Below are 21956 nucleotides of genomic sequence, written 5' to 3'. Positions count from 1 at the left end.
TGTCAGGACAGCTGTCAGGCTAGTTAATCCAAGCTAAGACAACTGGGGTATGCCGAGGATTGTATTTTCGTAAGCTCCCAGGTCAACTTACGAAACTTTCATAGTTTCTACAAACATCCGGCTTTACAATAATGTTGGATTTAATATCCAATCTGCCAATGTAATTTTACATCGCAGAATTGAAGCATTTTGGGTCTTTCTTCAGTACAGTAATGATCTTTAGATTGTTGCCTATCAGTACAATACACACACACACACAGAGGTTGAATTCTCAGCAGGGAAATGTCCTATCGGTTGTTTGCTGAACTAGATAAGTGAGACGTCTGTATACGAGCTGCATGCCTGTTGGTGTTCGTGTGAGCTTGGTTGACGTGAAGAAGTGAATTTTTATTTATTTAATTTTTCGTAATGGCATATTCATTATTGCTTTTATGAACAAAAATTTATCTCTCTCTGTATATATACATAGACGGAAATGGAAACCGACATATTGGATTGCTTGGAAGATTTGGGGTATGTAATGAAGACGTATTTTCGATGACTGCTTATCCTAATATAGGAAACATCATATAACACATGTTTTTTGCAGGTGCTTTCATTTCATCATATATAATACGAGAGAGAATGAGATAGAGACATGTTCTTCACTTAATTGTAGGCCCATCATCCATACTTGAACATCAACCTGCTGTTAAAACTAGATATATATCCATCGATTGCAAAGACCTGTATCCTAACAAGATTGTGTGAAACTTTTCTAGGGATGAATTTGAGATATTAGGATGAGGATAATGGGGCATTTTCTTTGGAACAGCGATTTCACCGAAAATGAAGTTAAATGAGAATATGGTGTAGTACAGATACCTAATAACCTTATTTTTACTTGATGCCAAACTGCAATCACGGTTATTAGTTTCTCAATGGAATTGCTGTATTGACGTTTGACCCACGATCAGATTCATAAAAATCAACGTACTTTATAGGCAATTTAAGGGTTATTTGTACCAGATATTGAACCTCACTTGATTTAACTGTAGTTTACATATTGTAACATTACTGCACGTTTGATGTCTCAAAGTACAAATTGTATATTGTGAAAGAAATTTTTAAACACTAGCAGTTTAATCGATATTCAGTTAATGAATGTTGCTGATTCCATTATTTAATATGAATTATTTCGGTTTGCTGACTATTTAACTCATAAAGATATGCTCCTTATTATAGGACTTTTGTGCTTTTATTTTATGTATATGTCATGCTGATAATTAAAGATGACAGTATAATATTAACATATTAAATTTTTACAGAAAATGAACATTATCTGGTGCGTAAACCACAGCTTTAGTGACATATACCCAACCACTTATTAGAGATGAAGCTGTTCATTTTCCTATCCATTTTCTCTATCTCAACGATTTACACTTAGTCCAAAATTTCAGGTTGTACTGTTAGTACAACTCTTACTGAAAATGCAAAATAAAATTAAAATTTCCATATTTTCAATATTGAAATTTCAATAATAAAAATAAAATTTTTAATATTGTTAAGCAATTAGATAATTGCTTAACAATAATAGTTAATTAATATGTAATTTACAGAAAGTGTTTTATGAATCACTTGATACAGTGGTGTAGCTAGAGCTGTTGCCACCCAGGTCAGTCCCTGAGTTTGCAGCCCCTCTCACTACACACCGAAAATACTACAAAAAAAAAAAGGCAAAACGACATTTAGGGAAATAAATTAAAACAGTATGTTTATATTTGAAGTAAAACTTTAATTTCAACATTGTAAAATGTTATTTTTCTTGCTTTTCTGTTAGCAAAATCGTTTAAAAATCGTTTAAACGTTTATTTAAAATCGTTTATTTAAAAAAAAACTCCTCTCACAACTAGCAATTGTGAGAAAAATTTCGCTGTAGTATTACAATAGCTGTAACTGAGTTCTTGAGACTGTATTTTAGAATTAACTGCAAAAGTTCAAAAAATGTTCAAAGTGTCGCCGGGGTGGACCGCCCCCTCCTCTCCCCTCTAGCTACGCCTCTGACTTGATGTTATTCAAATGTAAGAAATATGCAAGAGTTTGTGCATATGCCTGCTCACTCCCATTCTATTGAAGGCTATTAATGAAATGATGATCACTGAGTGTGTGTTAGCTGATGATATTTATATTTTAATTAAAATTTTTTTTCAAATGTTATTTTGTTGAGTATAAAATTTAATTTCTGTATTTCAAACATGTCTGTTCCATTTAGTTATCAACTTCTTAATTACAAGCTGACTATGGATTGAAAATGTTTAGTGGACTACTTTGCATTGCTGAACTCTGATGCTGTGTTCATTCTGTTTTATCTGCTGTTTCTTCTAAGAAGAAAATAACGAAATAAATAAACTGCTATTGATATTTCAATTAGCTGACGTTTTTCACCCAAGGGCCATCAATATCATTTTGACTAGAAGTTTTTATCAGAATGGTATAAACCTCTGGTCAAAATGATATTGATGGCATTTAAGTGAAAAATGTCAGTTAATTGAAATAGCAATAGCAATCTCTGGCATTTATTTATATATAGAGTACAATGAGTGTTGTGACAAGATAAATTATAATGTATTTCATGCCTTTGTTAGGAATATGTTGACACTGTCAAAGGTGAAATGGAAAGCCCAAATACATATTAAAAAAAATTTTTTATGTATTTAAAGAAATAGTTGTGCTGTGTAATTCAAGTAAACACAAAAAAATATGGTTCAAGAGACAAGGGATTTGGGAGTGATATTCAATAGGAAGTTCAGAAAATTCCTTATAGAAATTTTGGAAGTTGTTGAGCCACCGGCTGTGTAATGAAAAGATATTGACCATTAGTGATGAATAATAATGGCATTCTATAAGACCACAACTGAATTATTATGCAGAGATACCATCACTTGCATATGTGATAAAACTAGAAAATGGCCATGGATGAGGGACTCTGGATGCCTTGGAACTGGAATGTAGACTATGGGTATTGTAAATGATTTGCAGAGCTTGAGAGAGAGAAGTTAAAAGTTAGTAAGATCCTATCAGATCTGCCCAAAGTAGTAGGTGATTGTAAGACCAGAGATCAATTCTTGAAGCTTTGTGTGCCTGTGCCCTTCTGCTTTCAAATGTAATCCATCGCTTACAATTCCCTTCCATTCTTAAATGTCCTCCATGCATCCACATATTCCAGGCCTCTTTTCCAAAACATTCTCACCATCATCTCATTTGTTATCGCCCTCTTTTCCTGCACTCCATATTATCATAGTGGGGAAGCATGCTAACTACTTTCATCAGCCATTTCACCATTTATCTCAACTCTCAAGTTATTCATCTCAACCATTACTATTATCTCCCATTTCACTTCTCTTCACCACCGTTGCCACACCCACACTATCATTCCACCAGGCTGGCACTCTACTCTGCACACCCTGAATCACAAATCTTTATACATGACATTCCAAACATATTCATTCATCCTTCTCTTACTGGTATCTCTGACTCTCACAGCTTCCCATCTTTCTCTTCCACTCTCCTCCTGCTCAACTCTCTATTCCTTGCTTTCATGCTGTCTCTCTCTCAATACTCTGCAGTTGCCTCTTCCATTCTCTCACTTTCCTCTCTTCCTTGGTCTCTGATGCCTTGTTGCTTTATGTAGCTTTACACACACACACAAGGGTGTGCTGAAAATTTGTGATAATCACCATGAAGGAATCGAGGTAGAAATATGTAACTTACACATTATTCTACATATTCCCCATGATGTGTTATACACTTGCTTGCAGCACTGCTGCATCATTTATAATGAGAAAAAGTCTTTCCCTTTTTGCACAAACCAGTCCTCAGCTGCAGATATGACTTCATTCTTCTTCAACTTTTTGGTTCTGTCCACTGCTGGATGAAGCTTTCCCATGATTTCCCAGATCACTCGGTTTTCTGCCTCTCCCATCCATCTCACTACTGCAATTTGTTCCAGTTCATCCCTCCACCTTTTTCTCGGTCTTCCTCTTTGTTTTGCTCTATCCATTGGTCTCCACTCTGTTGTTTTTCTAGTCCATCACCCATCACTGCATCTAGCAATATGGCCAGCCCATCTCTACTTAGCCCGTTTAATGTATTTTACAATGACCATAGATAATGACTTCATTATGTATGGTAAATTTTGTTGGCTTCCAGTTTAACAGAAAATGTGCCCATGAAAAAAAGAAAAAAAAAATATATATATATATAGAAAGGGTATAAGGCAGAAACAAACAGCCATGTAATTAGAGCAAACCTGTGAAAGGAGGGTGATGTATTAACCTGATTGTCCTTTCTTGAATATCAAGCATTTTCAGGACAGTTTTTGGCATACCATCCCAAGTTATTTCAAGATTTTCTAAGGTTGGACTGATAAAGGATTTATGTAGTTGTATTGGTGAATAGTGTCTTGTGAGAAGGGACACTAGATAATAGTTGTCTAGAAAACAAACATGGAACTTTTTTTTCCCAAGCCTTCAGGCCTCTAATAAGCTGTGTGGTGTTATTATCTCACAGTGGATGGCCAAAATATACTATACCTTAGGTGATAAATCATTAGTCCTAAAGGGAATATGTGACTGTCTGAATTGTATGTGATATTGATAACAGCAGTTATATGGGGGTGGGATCTGGAAAATTCTGATAAACACCTAGACAAAAATTATATTAAAGCAACTGATATAACCACAAGAAAGAACATACTAATATCAGAGTTATGAAGGTAACTTTTGTTCTGAAATTCTTATATCCTTGTATGTTCTTTCTTGTGGTTATATCAGTTGATTTAATATTTTTGTTCTAGGTGTTTATCAGAACTTTCCTGACCCTCCCCTCATATGCAGTAGGTTTTTGGAGAATTTTTTCTCTCAGCAGCTGCGTGTGATGACAAAATAGAGTTGTTAAAATGGAAGTTAGAAAGGATCGCTTCATGTGGAGACTGTAGCCTGTGTAGAAGGCAGAGTAGAAATTGAGAACAGTAACTGGTATAAAGGGCTAATAGCAACACTAGAAATGTACTGTTTGTTTCTAATGATTATTAGAAATAAAAGGGTGTGTATGTAACTGTTCACAAGATATTCAGTTGGGGAGTTACTAGAAATGATGCTGAGGTAGTAGCTCTTCAGGAGGATTTGAATAGACTGAAAATATAGCCAGATGAGTGAGAATGGTACTTCAATATGACAGCATAAGATTTTGGAATGTGGAAATGGAAAGCTCATTATTCTAATTTTTAGGATTATACTGGAGGAGGCAAATGGGCTCGAGGTTTTTTGTGGGTGAAGGTTGGAGTTGAAGTTCAAGGGTTATATGCAGAGGTATGTCCATACACTCACCACTGGATTTGCTGCATTGGTGAGAACATTGACTAGCAAAATATTTGTGGGGATTCCATTATATAGTCTTAATCAGAACATATTTGGGTTGCTGTGCAGTGATCTAGTCACTTGGACTTCAAGGAAATTTACTTTTTTCTAAAGAATAAAGGTAGATAATAGCTGGCTGACCAGAGAGTATCTTGCTCTCCAACTAACCATGTGATTGCATCTCACTGTGGACATGGATATTTATACATGTTTCTGGTGAGAGACAGTTTTATCACCTAGTGTGATACCACCATTCTACTTATTGGTGGTCTTAAGTGGATTGAGAGGGGAACCAATCATCTAACCCTTAGTACTAAATGTGCAATAGATTTATTGTCTTTCATTGTTGAGATTCACCTGAGGAGATAACTTGAATATAACAGGACATATTAAGAAATGTAACCTGTGGAGTTTGTTGGATAGGAGAGTGGGATATAATCAAGACTTAAGTTGAGAGGCTCTTACCAAATGAACCAGTGGAGACGTTTTCCAAATGGAAGGAAGAGGAAAGAGGGCCATCCTTGAAAGTGGTACAGAAGAGTAAAAAGTACATCTGGTGTGTGTGGTGGGTTCATTAAGTGGTGCATTGCCTGAGAGGATGTTGAATTACACAGACAGTGAATTACTTTTAGGTGTAATATAATGGATTTTGTATGATATATTGATGAGTTTTTTCACACTTGGATGACGTGATAATAACAATAAATGCTATTCTCAATTAAGTGCTGATTTAGGAAAACCAAATTCAGGATTCTATTTATGGAAAAAGATTTTATGGACTTGCACCATTTTAGGAATAGCATATTTTAAAATTATTTTCTCTAACTGTATAATCAGCAATATTGGAGGAAAGAGCCAGTTCTATTCACAGCAGTGACAGCTCTTGCCACAGATCTCAGTTATCTATGCCATACTTCTTTAGCCAGTGGCTTCAGGCTTATGAAACAAAATACTCTTCCCCCACTCCCCTGACACAAGACTAAAGCAAAACTGCAGACTGTGGTCCAGACACCACATCACACAGAATTAAACTGAAGAGAATTACAGTGGTCTAGAGAATTTTCAAGACTTAGAGACTGGAGTTACCAGAAGTTGTTTTTAAGACCAACTCCAGCCAGCTTATCTTGTACCTTTTTTTTTTTTTTTTAATCTCAGCTTTAGAGGGTGTCATGCTAGGACTTCATTTATTTTATTCATGCAGTTTTAATTTGCGTCCATAACTACTGGATAGCAGCATAGTAGCATTTGTTTTGTTTTGTAATTTATTTTGTTTGCCTGTCAAAATTAATATGAATGCATACCAACACCAAAGTCTTCCTGCATGCAATCTCCCATAACCTTCTAGATTCACTTAAGAAATATATGGTCTTATTTTGACCCTCAGTTTCCATTTTCACTCTACTTTAGTCACTACTCACTTTTTCTCACACACTGACTATTTTCACCTCAAAAAGCATTTTTGCATATATTCTCTCAGAGTCCATCATATTATGTTCAACCTAGAATCTTTTCATTGATCTAGTTTATCTTAAAAAAAGAAAATTGCTTAAATTGTCTGTTGCTTTCTTAATGCACCAACCATTTTGAACTTTGATTTCCTCCAGTCCATCTCTCTCTCTCTCTCTCACACACAAACACAACTCCTGCTGCTCTTTCTTTATCCCTCTTCCCATTATACTGATCCTGTAAGTTAAATGCCAAGATATTTGCTATAAGTTAATTGTAAACACCATTTTTTTATAAGGTTTCACTGAAACTTTATCAAAAATGGACCAATAGGAGGTGAATATATGGAAGCTATCATAGCGGGCATGTCTCCTGTAAGGTCTGACTAGGGCAACTCGTAAATACCAGTGAATGTATTCTCTTAAGCTCTCTGGTCAATTTTCATATGAAACTTTTATAGTTTCTGTATTTGGCTTTGAAATAATGCTGGATTTAACATCCACTTGATTTTTATGATTTTTGCATCGCCATAGTGAAGCTTTTTGGTTCTTTATTTTAGTAATTGTAAACATTTTGTAAACATTCTTGATTTCTCTCTCATCAAGTGATTTTTCTAAGTATACTGTGGATTTATTGATCCTTTCTGCACAAACTACAATGTAACATTGCTTGTCCAATTGATGTGGAATCCCATTTTTTTAATGTATTTTCCTTCCCTAAAAGGTAGTAAATCTGTAGTACATTAGTGCCATGAGTGGGCTGAGGATTTTGTTATTTTCACCATTTATTTTTTATTATTTTGATTTATTTTTTTACATAATCCAGAAAACTTTCTCTAGAGACCAAACATGGCCTCTAGTAAACCCTGTAATTAGACCTGTGATGAAATCTGTCTCCCACCTGTAGGCATTCACAAACATCCATGCCCACAGTGGGATTTGATCCTGTCACTTGTTGGTTTTGGTTGGAGAGTAGTTAATATGTTTGTGCTGGGCAGTGTCTGTACGTGCATAAACTGCTGGCAGGAACTAGCTTTAGCATATGTATACCACTTCCATGTCAAGCGGTTGCATTTACTTGAAGCTTATACAGCAAGTTAGTTGCAACGTTTTCAATAGAATGTTATTTGTAAAATTAGCATTTCTGAAGTTTCTAGACGATATCAAATATCTGAAATGTAATTCAAACTAATTTCAAATTATATATGTATTCTTATATTGATCTTTTGGGGTGCTTAAGGGTCAAAGCTGTATAACTGAGAGGAGACCTCAACATAGCGTTTAAAGGAATGTGGAGAACCGACCAGGGCTTCTGACTTAATGTTAATCCTCACCTTTTGGTGCACCCCGTTAGGTATCTACCTGGATACTGAACGAACGAGTATGGGCTGGCAATTTGGGATTTAGCCAACCAAATTGAATTCATATTGCCTTAAACCAAAATACAAAATGATTGTACAACATGACAGAATTCCATGCTAGCTGGGGCATTGCCTGGTTAAACAAGGCCCCTGTTGTTTTTGCCAGGGAACCAGGGCAAACAGTGAAAAGTCAGCTACTGAAACAAATCTTAAAACACACTCCAGCTCAACATCACCAGAGTTAAAGATCAGTACTATTAACATAAGAAGCCTGAATGGCAAAGAAATGGAGCTAGCTGAGGAATTAGGTAAGTACCAGATCGACATAATAGGGGTAACCGAAACAAAAAAGACAAAAGCCGGTGAGATCTTTCTGAGCAATAAATACAAAATGTTATATTTAGGCAATGACAATTAAGGAAAAGAAGGAGTAGCCATAGTATTCAGAATGGGGAACTGGACAATGAGACTTATTTGTGCCTATGGTTCCACAGAAGGTTCTACTAAGGTAGAAGTGGAGGAATTTTTTGAGGCTTTAGAGAAAGCAACTGACACAATGAAAAAGGAAAAGTTGGTCCTTGTTGGGGCTTCTAAATAGCAGAGTAGGAAATGATTGTCAGACATACAAAAATATTTTGGGAAAATTTGTACAAATATGTAAAAATATGCACAAATTCACATGGAGAGAAGAGGCTAGGAATAAGAAAAGTCTCATTGACTATGTTATTGTTGATAGTGATGTTTTCTCCCTGGTGCAAGACACCAGAGTGTACAGAGGATTTGAAATTGGAAGTGATCATTATTTAGTCTTGAGCAGGATAAAATTGAATCTCATTTTGAAAAGCAGAACATTTAAGAAAGTTTTAAAGCAAATAAAAGTTAGGCAGCTCTCAGATGTGAACTGTAGACTAAAATACACAAAGTTTATTGAAAACAAAAATGAAAGTGTTTGAAAACAGGAACCAAACCTTGGAGATTCAGTAGCAAGCCTTGAAGAAAATATTGATTGATTCAGCCAGAGAGGCATGTGGTGAGATTTTTCTGCAAGGATAGAAAAATCAGAACTCCGTGATGGACACAGGAAGTTAAAGAGGCAGTGAAGGAAAAGAAGAATGCATTACAAAATTTCCTGGCAAATAAGTCAGCTTTTGCTCTTAGAGAATACAGAGACAAATGTAAGAAAGCGGAACACCGTGTAAAACTCGCTAAACAAAAGTCATGGTAAGACTTTGGTAAGAACATAGAAAATAAATATCAAGAGGGTGGCAAGATATTCTGGAGGTTGTTGAAGAAGCTCAGAAATGGAGGAAAGAGGAATTAGAAAGGAATTAGAGATGATAAAGGTGACATGAAAACTAGATAAAAAGATATCCTTGAAACATTGAGTAATTACTTCGAAAAATTGCTAAATGAAACAAGCAGTGATAGCATTTCTTGTAGAAAGGCTTATATGTTGGATGTACATGATTATAGAATTACTTAAGGAATTCACAACGTAAACTGGAATATAAATTAAAATAAACTTTAATATATACTTCCTATATTTCAGCAACGTCACATTGCCATCTTCATGGGAACTTAAGATTAAGACAACTTCACGCAGACACTAGAACAGCAAATGAGGTCGAAGAAAGGAGACTACTGTTATTTCTAAAGTTTTGATGGTGCCCCCTAGCAGGCTATTAGGTATTCTTGGCCGTTGGGCTGAAGTTCTCATGATGTATGTTTCCCAAATTTGTTGAGGTTAGGCACGTTTTTTTAGGGCTGAGGCCAATTCTATGAATAGTCTTTCAAATTTATACTTGCTGTGGTGTATTATTGTGGCTATCTTCCAACGTATTCTGTGGCGAGTATCCAGAGCATAGTCTGCAAGCCCAGAGTGGCTGTAATAGTGAAAACGGATGTTGTCCTTGAGTTATGATATTTGCTGTCCTTCCTGTTTGGCCAAAATAGGACAGTTTACAGCTTCAAGGGACCTGGTACCTTGAACCAGGTTGGTCTTTTGTGGAGCAGATAAGGGATGCCAATTTTCTATATGGTTTGTAACAAGAGGTCAGGTCATATTTTTTTATGATTTTGGTTATTTTTTCAGATGTGTCCCAGATGTAGGGGATAGTGATTGATTTAGAGTAATCTTTATGTAGGGGAGGGTGGTTTACTGGTTTTAGTATTTTTTTGGGGTTGTAGCCATTGGCTGAGAACATATTAAGGATGTGATTTAGTTCAGTGGTTAGGGTCTTGTCATTTGAACAGATTAGTTTAGCCCTGTGATGTAGTGTCTTAATAACACCATATTGTTGTGGGGTAGGGGATTGTTGGTGAATATATCTGCCTGTATGGGTGGGTTTTCTATAAACTGAGAATACCAAGGTTCCATCAGGCTGACAGGTGATTAGTGTGTCTAGGAAAGGAAGGCTGTTATTATCCTCTTTTTCCCAAGGTGAACTTGATTCTCGGGTGTTGGTTGTTTAAGTGTGTTAAGAAGGAGAGGAGTGTATCTTAGCCATGTGGCCGAATAGTGAACACATCATCAACATAGCAAAGCCATATAGTAGATTTTTGTGGGGCAGAGCTTAAGGCTTTCTCTTGGCCAGGGGTGGGGAGAGTGGTGAATCCATGGCTGTCCCCTGTATCTCTTTGTAGAATTTTCCCTGCCAGACGAAATAGCCTGAGTTCATTGTGAACTGAAATAGGGCTGAGATATCTGGAGGGAATTTTTCTTGGAGCAATGGTGAAATTGTGGCCACGTGTAAGAACATTGAGTGCCTCAGGTTTCAAATCCATGGAAGAAAGGTTGACTACCATGTTGAGTGATAGTTTTGGATCGTAGGTAGAGTTCTTTTTCAGGTTATCATATTTCTTGATGTGTTGATTCCTTATTTTCTCAAATTCCTCAACAAATTTTAATGCATAAGACTGTCCCAAATTTGGGAAACGTACATCATGAGAACTTCAACCCAATGGCCTAGGGGGTTGAAATTCTTCAACCCTTCAACCTCATTTGCTGTTCTAGTACCTGCGTGCACGTGTCTTAATCTTAAGTTCCCATGAAGATGGCAAGTGTTCCTGTGATGTTGCCAAATTATGGGAAGTATATATTTAAGTTTATTTTAATTTATATTCCAGTTTATGTTGTTAATTCCTTAAGCAATCAGTAATCAGCACTGTGGTAAAAAAACACTCAACAAGCATACATTCAGGAATACAAAAAGCCATCAAAGGCTTGAAATGTGGAAAGGCTGCAGGGATGATATTAGACCAGAAATGCTGAAGTATGGAGGTATAAAAGTCTTTCATTTGCTGTACTGCATAGTTCAGAAGGCCTGGACAGAGGGAACGAGTTCCTGATGATTGGAGTAGAGCTCCCATAGTACCCATATATAAAAAGGGAAATAAAACTGAATTTGGGAATTACAGAGGTATTCCCTACTGAGTGTTCCTGGTAAGATTTATACACGTATACTTGAGAAACATTTGATTAGAATTGTGAAAGAAAAGCTTGGTGAAGAACAAGCTGGATTCAGGCCAAATAGAGACTCAGGATCAGATCTTCACTTTACGACAAATAGTTGAGAAATCATGGGAATATAACACAGATCTGTATTTAAGTTTTGTAGATCTGGAAAAGGCATATGAAAAGCTGCCAAGAGAGAAGCTATTCAATACGCTACAGTTATATGGTGTCAATGGATCATTATATCAAGCAATACTTAGTCTTTATTTGAGTTGTAAGTCAGCATTTAGAATTGAAGGAAGTACAGGAAGATGGTTTAATGTTAAATCTGGTGTGAGAAAAGGATGTACATTATCTCCTCTGTTTTTCATTATCTATATGGATCACATTATGGAGGAAAGTGGTATTAAAGTTGATATCAAAATTGGAGATGTTAATATCAGCTCTTTGCTTTATGCAGACAATGTTATACTTCTAAATAAATCCACTACAAGTCTGCAAGATTCACTGACTAAATCGAATAACTGTTGTAATAGATATGGTATGAAGGTCAGCAATAAAAAGACGAAGACAATGAAAATAGGCAGAATCACTGAAAATGTCAACTGTGTTGTGAATGGAGAACCTGTGGAATAAGTAAAACATTTCATCTACTTAAGCACGATTTTTAGTGAAGATGGTAAATTAAATATAGAAATAGAGAACAGAATCAACAAAGCTGGTATGGTAGGAAGTCAACTGAATAAATTCATATGGAATAAGAGAGAAATTAGTTTGGAACAGCAAATTAGCTGTATATAAGACAGTTTTCAAACCAATTTTAACTTATGGATCCAAGAGCTGGGTCAGAAGTAAAACACTTGACCATAGACTAGAGACTGCGGATATGAGAGTCCTGAAAAAGATTAGGGGGCACGAACAGATGGCATTAATGGCAGTATCATATTAAAAACGAGGATATTAGGAAAGTACTTGACATTTTAGCATCCAGGAATGTGTTAGCAGAGTTAATCTCAGGTAGTATGGTCACTTAAACAGAATGGACGAGGAAAGATTAGCAAAACAAGTGTTCTCTGCCAGGTTGGCAGGAAAACGACCAAGATATAAGTGGATCGATATGGTAAAAAGTGCCTTAGATGATAGAAATATAAGATCTGATAATGTTGCAGTCCTGACAAGTAACAGACTGATTTAGAGGAAAATTGTAGATAGGAAGTTAGTAATGTTGTAAATTTTTCATGTAGTACTATCATATCCTGTACACCCCCTTGAGGGTACATGGCAGTATGATGATGATATTGATCATTTCCTTGACATAAATTGTGTGCTTTCTGTATCCAATGGCTGCATTATAAACAGCTGTTATATGTATTTTGTGGAACTAAAAATTGGAAAGAGGATGTTAGACCAAATGTATTTAGTTGGCTGCTATGTTAACTGCTACAATGAATCTGTTTTACTTGCATGCATGCAGCATTGTTTGTGGGAAGGGAGTGTTTTTCCATTTATGCTTATCATTCCAGTTCTCTCTAATTACAATAATTGTTGCTAAATATAGTACATAGACTAAATGTCTCTGTACTATATCTAGTGATAATGCCACTTTTTTTTTTTTGGTCTCCTGCAGTATAGAATCTGTTAAAGTTGGAATGTTTTTCACTGTATGGGAACATTTTTATTTTAGTCTTCAGAAACAACAAACATAGTAAAAATTTATCTATTCTGGAATAAAAGTGAATACTTGTATGTATTATAAGAAGTTGTTGATATACAACGAAATGCCAACATATATAAGATGTCTATTATTGATAAGACAGAAGAGCCACTGACAAAAAAAAAAAAAGAAAAAAAAAGAGATAATAAATGTATGGCTTGAGAAAGTGTGAATAATTCCAGTAATGATCAGATATTATATATCCTATTTCTGTGTAAAATGTATACTGATCCTCACTAGACAAAAGAAAAGAAAAGTTTCAGAAAATGAAGCAAAATATAAATAAAACTGAAACAAACATAACAAGCACAACAAATTTTACACGATTTGCTGCTTCGTCAATCCACATGCATTCCTGCCATGCCTAGTTCATTGGAATAGCCTCTTCCTTTAGTTATTTACTGAACTGCCAAATGTATTCAGTAGCTGTTTATTATTTGTTGGTTATTTATACTTTGCAAACAAATATTTCTTTCTCCTAATAATTTTATTATCATTATGCCATCATGAATTCGCTTTGCATGTCAAGAATTTATAGGACACACATACATTATCACAAATGTTAATTATTAATAATTTGTTTATCAGTAATGAAAGTATTTCTAATCTCACTTATTCTTTCCTTTACATTTCCCATTCTTACATGGTTTACTAATGATGGCTCATATATTTATATCTTTGAGTAATTCAAATCTACCATTCTCCTTCATTATTGTTTTATAATATATACTGAAACAAACATATTGTTTCCCCTATCCCCATACTCAGATTTGATTACAATTAAAGAACCATTATGATGTGCAGCACATCTGCTAAAACATAAGCACAATTTTCACGGGCTAGTGTTTTCTCTCACCCCATCAGATAGTTAGCCTACAGAAAGCCTACAGTACTAACATCTATAGTACGTTAGTACTGTGAATGGACAAGAAACTTTTCGCATTTCAGAAAGCAGAGAAGGGATGGATGAAAAGGAAGATAAATTTCTTCTGTGGGGTTGGGTTTGTTCTTGAGCTTACATTTTTTTGGCATTAATAATTTCAACTGGATTTTTTGTTTGTTTGTTTGGATTATTGCTTCTGGCCTTTTGAGTCAAACATTTGCATCAAATGCATCGTTAAAACAGTTCTTATTGGTATGGAAATGTTCATACATAGAAGTTTAACAAAAAATTCTGTACTTTAACTTAACTTTTAATGATACTTTGACTTCAACTATATTTTGTTTCTACTTGGACAGTTTCATTTGTTTATATAAATTTCTCTTCATAATATTTAAAATGATGAAATCTCAAAACAGAAAAAAATCAAATGACTGCTGATTGCAAAAAGATATGACATAATCTCTTCACTAAGATATCCCATGGAAAAGTCTCTAATTCACACAAAAACACAAGGAAATAAGTAAATAATATTTATTTATTTAAAGCAATATATTATTTCAGTCTGAATATTACAGGCCATCAGTGGTAACGATAGTTAATTACAAGGTAGAACGCGAACAATGGTTGATTTGAAATGGTATGAGCTGCATGATGTTATACACACGTAATGCATAGATATAAATGAGGAAATCTAGTTTGCATTCTACCTTATAATTATCATTACCACTGATGATGGCCTGTAATATTTAGGCTGAAATATATTATTGGTTTAAATAAATATTATTTCCTTTTGTTTTTGTTTAAATTAAAGAAACCTGACGGCACTAGTATCTCTTAAAGAATACATGGAAAAGTCTACAAGGTTTGTAAAATCCAGTAATATGTGCAAAAATCCATTTCTTTTATAAATTCTGTACATTTTGTAACTTGTACAATATAGCACATTAGTCTGTAATGATCAGTTTTGAAAACCTGCAAATCGAATTGGATTTGAAACTGCTAGATAAATAAAAAGTTGTATATGGTGGAAGCATTACCCTAAGGGAAGAAAGATTGCAGGAAAATGTTATCAATGAAATTCGTTCTGCCACAAGATTTCCTTTGGCAGAATTGGTGCTGTTGATTATCAGATCGCAGTTCCATTTACCACTGTTTGCTAGTGTGGATTTCTCTATTATTCTGAAAAGAATCCAACAAGGTGAGTGTGATGAATGTAATTTATCTTTTATTCTTTTTTTTTTTTTTTTTCAGATACTCAGGATATGGACTAATTTCTGTTTTTTTAAATAATAAAGGAAATATTGGTTGAAAATCTTATACATTGGCTATTCATAACTATTATTTTTCAGGAAATTACAGCATATACTAAATATTAATTATAATATTAACTAATTAATACTTCCTATATTTTGGCAGTTACATTGCCATCAGTAGGGATCACAGAGCAAGATTATATGTGAATATGAGAGGCTATTCCTGGAATCTGTAGTCCTGAGAAACTTTCCAAACCTTAACAACTTTGGTGCATGAAACTGCCCCAAATTTGGGAAGCACTCATCCTCAGATCTTCATTCCAATTGCCAAGACCATCCACTTTAGCCCACTAGGGAGTGCCATTTAGAACTCTGAGCCCATTTGGTTGCCTTTCTTCAGTCTTATTTACCCAGTGAAGGGTACCTGTGTGCAAAAATCATTGCTTTGTGATCCCTGATGATGGCAATGACATTGCAAAGTATAGGAAGTATTAATTAAAGTTATTATAAATAATATTTATTATATGTTGTAATTTCCTGAAATATAATAGTTATAAAAAGGTAATATGTGAAAAGATATTATTCATCCTGCAGCATTAGTCCTCTAGCATAGATTTTGAGAAAACATTGAAGATATGAGGGCCAGCAGACTTTCTGGAATTCAAGCTGTGTAAAATTTTCTGATCTCTGGCAAAATATTCGCTCAAAAATTGTTGGTATAAGTGAGACGTGGTTAGATGACGATGACATCCTGACAGGAATAGAGATGAACGGATATGATATTTTTCGTGAAGATAGACATGGAAGAAAGGGAGGAAGAGGAGTACTGTTAATGGTAGCAGATGAGTTGTGCCCATCTAAGGTGGAATTGCAAGGTGCAAATAGTGGTCACAGTTTTGAGGCGGTATGGTGTGAGGTAGAAGTAAACAGGATGAAATATTTAGTTGGGTGTTGCTATAGACCTGGTAATATGGTGGGTAATGAAAAGGAAATGTATAGGCAAATTGGCCTAGCTAGCAAGAAACGAGTTATCATTATGAGCAACTTTAATTATGGTAATATAGACTGGAAGCAAGAGACTGCATCTGGGGTAAAGAAAATGAATTTTTGGAGTTTTTGAAAGATAATTACCTTAGGCAGCATGTAACGGAGGGTACACGAGGATCAAGAGTATTAGATTTGATCATCTCATCAGATGATGTTGTTATAAATGAGGTGTCAAATCTTCCACCAGTTGGTGAGAGTGACCATGATTTGATCACATGCAGGGTGACCAGTCATTCAAGGACGTCTGTTAGAAAAGGATATATGTATAATTATAAGCTGGTAATTACGAAAAGCTCAGGAAACAGCTTGCGATAATAAATTGGAAAGAGGAACTGGATGGAAAGGATATCAATGCTGCTTGGGCCATACTCAAGAACTATTTGGTAGAGGCAATATCAGAATGTATTCCAAGGGACAAGAGGGTAAATAGAGTAGGTGTAAAATGGATGAATCAAAAGATAAGGTATACAATCTGGAAGAAGAAGGTATTATGGAAGAAACACAAAATGAGTATTTATAACAACCAGTTGCATGAGAAGTACAAAGAGCAGGCGAGGAAGGTGACTAGCTTGATAAGGGTAGCAAAAATGCAGTATGAGCAGCAGTTAGCTAAATCGGCCAAAAAAATTCCTAAGGAGTTTTTTCGATATGTCACCAGTAGAAGAAAGAATAATTATGGTAGGATGGGATTGATTGGTGAAAATGGAGGAATGATAACCGCTGCGGAGGATATAGTTGAGATATTTAGTGAGCTATTTCTAAAGGTTTTCATTCTTGTGAATGTGGCATCATGCAGAACTTGAAAGCAGTGGGAAAGGAGGAGGAACTGTTAGTAAGTGAACAGGAGGTATATGAGGAATTGAATAGACTTGATGTAAATAAGGCTGTGGGACTTGATGCTATTTCACCACGTGTCTTGAGGGAATGTGCCAGAGAGTTAACAACAGCTTTTGTATATCTTTTCAACATGAGTCTCTCACTGGGTCAAGTTCTAAAAGAGTGGAAAGAGGGTAAAATTGTTCCAATTCATAAGGGAGGTGATAAGAGTAAGGCTTTGAAATATAGACCAGTCTGTGTGTCTGGAGTTGTGGTCAAGGTATAGAGAAGTTAGTTAGGAATAAGATTCAGAATTGGGTTGACAATAGAAAAATACTCTTTGGCGGCCAGCATGGATTTACTAAAGGAAGATCGTGCTTTAGCAACCTGCTTACTTTTTATAATAAAATGACAAATGCGTTGGATAAGGGTGTTGCATATACAGTGGTATATTTAGATTTTGCAAAGGCATTTGATAAATTGCCACATGACAAGCTGGTAATTAAATTGGAACGGATGGGGCTGAACAGTAGATTGGTTCACTGGATTGGAGATTGGCTGTCTGATAGGTATCAGCGAGTTGTCTATGGAGGAGCGATATCCCTGAAGAGGAAAGTTACTAGTGGTGTACCTCAAGGGTCTGTTTTGGGTCCATTGCTGTTTAATTTGTATGTAAATGATATCTGGAGAGGTCTGAATGGTGATGTGCAGTTGTTTGCAAATGATGCAAAGTTGGGGAGAGCTATCAGGAGTAGTGTGGATGCTGTAGCTTTGCAAGAGGACTTGAATACACTGGCTGAATGGGTAAATAAGTGGGGATGTCAATTCAATGTTACATAGTGTAAGGTTTTGAAATTTGGGAAGCAGAGATGGGATGTGAAGTACACAATCAGTGCAAATATCTTGGAAGAGGTAGAGGAAATGAGAGATCTGGGGGTGATTGTAGACAAGCACCTAAAATTTCGGGGACATGTTACTAAAATAGTGAAGACAACACAGCGGATAATGGGAATGATGCAGAGGACATTGACTTGTAGAAGTAAGGATGTTATGGATCCTTTGTATAAGGCTTTGATCAGGCCACATATGGATTACTGTGCACAGATCTGGTCACCTGGTTTTCAAAAAGATGAAATTGCATTGGAAAAAGTTCAGAGACGATTGACTAAGGTGGTTTCTGGTCTCTGGAATGTAGAGTATGAAGACAGATTGACAAAATGCAATTTGCAGAAATTGGTGGATAGAAGGAGGAGGAGGGGGATATGATTGAGACATATAAGCTGTTAAGAGGTTATTACCAGATTAATGTCGAGGAGGTTTTGCACAGAATGGGTGAGGATAGCAGGAGAACAAGAGGTCATTCCTGGAAGCTGTATAAGGAGGGTGTGAGCAAGGGAGTGAGGAGCAGGTTTTTTGCATGGAGAGTGGTGAGTGATTGGAATGCTTTGCCCGAGAGTGTGGTGTGTGCAGAGACAGTGAATGTATTTAAGGCACAGTATGATAAACTGTGTGTATAACAGTGGACCTCCCATGACGAGTCTTTGACTCCATGGAATTTTTTATAATAATAATAATAATATAATAAAACATTGAAAATAGGAAAGTTCTTGTATTGGTAGAAAGAGATTTATTTGGTTGTATGAGTTTAACAGGAAAATTATCTAACAGGATTATATTTAGAGACTGTTAATATTAAAGTGTATGGCTTCTGGCCTTCTTTTTATTTTTTTAAATGGGTGAAGAGTGTCAGCGGGCACACAGATATGTACAACAGAGGCAAGAAAATTTTGAACTGAGATTTTTTTTTCCAGTATTTTTGCACAGCAGTTTTTCTTTTAAGCAACATCTGATGCATTTGTAATATGAGTTGTTTATAACTTTTTTTTGATAGTAAAATCATTGTCTTATGAATAAATATATAGTGCTTCAGTGATTAATTTCTTGCCTGGAATTGTTTTGAGCTGAATAAAGCTTCAGAGCTTTTAACCTGCATGTGTCTAATTTTAAAAAGTTTTCTCTTTTGTAACAGTGATGTTAACTTTATAACTTTGTAACATTTAGGTATTCTGGTCCCATTTTAAAGGAAGAAATTTTTCAAGAGGCTCTTGAAGGTGGATCTAAAAGTGTAGAATATACTCAGGTAGTAGAATGGTTAAGTACAGAATTGCAAGGGATTTGTAAGCTGGAAAGTTGTGTAAATTCAATTACAAGTAAGTTTTATTTTTCTGCTAAGCCAAATAGATACAGTACAAGTCATATCTGGCTTCTAATAATTTCACTTAGTTTCAACAAGATATATTCATTATTTCTACTATCTATAACCATTTAAAAATTGTTAATTTGAACGTTCACATTCTAACTAATTCTAACTAAATTCTTCCAGTATTTCATCTCAGTCACAGAAAGATCTTCAGGGGATACAATATGAAACTTGTAATACATTCATAAAGCCAACACAATGCTAAGTGAAACAAGTGGATGAAAGATTAGAATCATAAATAGGTGAGGCTTCCTCTTTGGGCAACTGTTGGCAGCCTCAGATGTAAACTGGGATCTCAAAATATTAGGGTTTTTCCATATTTTGGAAGTTTTATGCAATTATATGTATTTGTTATCATCAATATCTTCAATTTCCTGACATACCAGTAGGGTGTACAGGATATTATGGTAGTACATGAAAAACTTACATCATTACCAACTTACTATCAACAATTTTTCTCCAAATTAACCTGTTTTCTGGCAACATTCCAATATTATCAGATTTTATATTTCTGTCTTCTAAGGCACTTTTCACTGCATCGATCCACCTATATCTTGGTCTTGGGCAAAAGCATTTATTTGCAGGATAGGAGGGATAAATAATATGTAAAATATAAAATTTAATTTAGATAACAAAATAACAATAATACAATCTTCCTTATATATATATGAAAATAAGACTTAAATAAAAGAGCCAATGGGCTTCACTTCAGCAATGTAACATTATTTAAATGAAGGGGATATTTAATCCCACATTTGGCATGAAACTCTTTGATTCCGATCTTTGAGTTTCTTATTCAGCTTTGAAATAATGTGGGATTTAATATCCCCTTCATTTAAATAACAAAAATAAGACTTTTATTAACTTAGTATACAATTTACTAACGTTGTCAATGTGAAGGGTGTGCTTCGTGACTCTTGACAAGATTAGAAATGTTGAGTTCAAAATTAGTTTCAGCCTTAAATCGCCACGGAATTCTATATCTAGCTTATTTCTTTGTTTTGTTAAAATGGAATTAACATGACTGAAACCAGCTTCAACCATGTACGTGCCGGCCGGGCAGGAACCACTGACATCCGTTTATTGGTAAATACGTCATTTTGGCCTACTTGATTGGTCTCTGTAACTATTTTCATGACCTTGCTCCATCGTATGGGTCCTATTCATGTCACTGTTCCCACGATTCACTATTAATTGCGTTGTCATTCAGCATGGAGGTAATCTAAGTTAACCGAATTAAATATTATCCATACAATGATGGCTTATATTTTACTATCGACCCCTAACAATATTATATTGACCACTGATCTAGATAATTGCAACTGTTCAATGATGAGTGTCAACAAAGAAATAATGCTAAGCTGGCTTCAAAATTTGCTGCCTCATCAGACTTCTTCACAAGCATATTTGTAATAGGAACAACCTTATATGAAACTGCAGCAAGATGTTTCTTAGTTTCACTATGCTTTACAAGCTGGCAATATTTAGCAGCTATATCACATCTGCAAAACTTACAGTGGGCTTTTGTAGCATCACCAGGAACTTCACATAACCATTTACTAAATATTCCCATTTGCAGCCACTACCTAAATTTTTGCTTGTAAGCTTTATCTCTTTGCTCATTTTTGAAGAAGGGTATGCAACTCTTTTACTGCAACGAATTATGATCAGTCTCTGAAAACTTCCACTCACTATTAACTACCAACCAGAACACTGTGCAACAGACTAACTTGTAGCTACACTATCAACTTCAAGGCAACTGCAGACTGTTGGGCCGTGACTGACTGATGTCATTGCACATTTGAAACGTGTATGATACTTGCACCAAACGTACAATGCAATTCTTTATCAAATGCAAACATCTGGAAAACTTTTAAAATAATTTCTTTAAGAGTAGGTTATAAAAACAACTAAAAAGAGCTGAAACAAGTTCTGTAGCAGCTAGGTGCTAGATTGAGATTTTTGGAGCTAGGGAAGAAAAAAAGGAGCTAGATCTAGCTCCAAAAAAAAAAAAGCTAAATTGGCAACAGTCTCTAGTACTTGATAATCTGTTTTATTTCTACCCCAGTTCTCAGATCCATAAGTTAAAATAGTTTAAATATCTTAGATACAGCCAAATTTATTCCTTTTGTGACAACTAGCTTTGATTATTCTGTTTATTTCCATATTTAATTTTACTGAAATTTCCTATGAAAATGATTCCAGAAAGAGAATTAAAGATATACTTTTATTTCTGAATATATAAATAAGCACATTTCTAAAAGCATAATGAATAAATAAACTTGAAATGACTGTAAACAAATGTTCCAGCTTGATTTGAATTTTGA

General features: G+C 35.1%; 1 protein-coding gene across 1 annotated transcript in view; it reads left to right on the top strand.

Moving 5' to 3' along the window:
• Window positions 1-332: 332 nt before the first annotated feature.
• LOC150101329 (protein TSLIG3A-like) overlaps window positions 333-21956 on the top strand; it is a 143562-nt gene continuing 121938 nt past the window's right edge. The window contains exons 1-2 of the mRNA XM_090400022.1: window positions 333-513; window positions 19431-19579. Coding sequence (XP_090256148.1) covers window positions 476-513; window positions 19431-19579 — 187 coding nt within the window. The 5' untranslated portion in view covers window positions 333-475. The remainder of the gene's footprint in view (window positions 514-19430; window positions 19580-21956) is intronic.

This window comes from Typopeltis vanoorti, chromosome 11, assembly GCF_054136105.1.
Source record: "Typopeltis vanoorti isolate ZY-2024b chromosome 11, IOZ_Tvanoo_1.0, whole genome shotgun sequence".
Classification (NCBI taxonomy): domain Eukaryota; kingdom Metazoa; phylum Arthropoda; class Arachnida; order Uropygi; family Thelyphonidae; genus Typopeltis; species Typopeltis vanoorti.
Note: the sequence above shows the minus strand (reverse complement) of the source record. Positions and strands in the feature narration are given on the sequence as shown.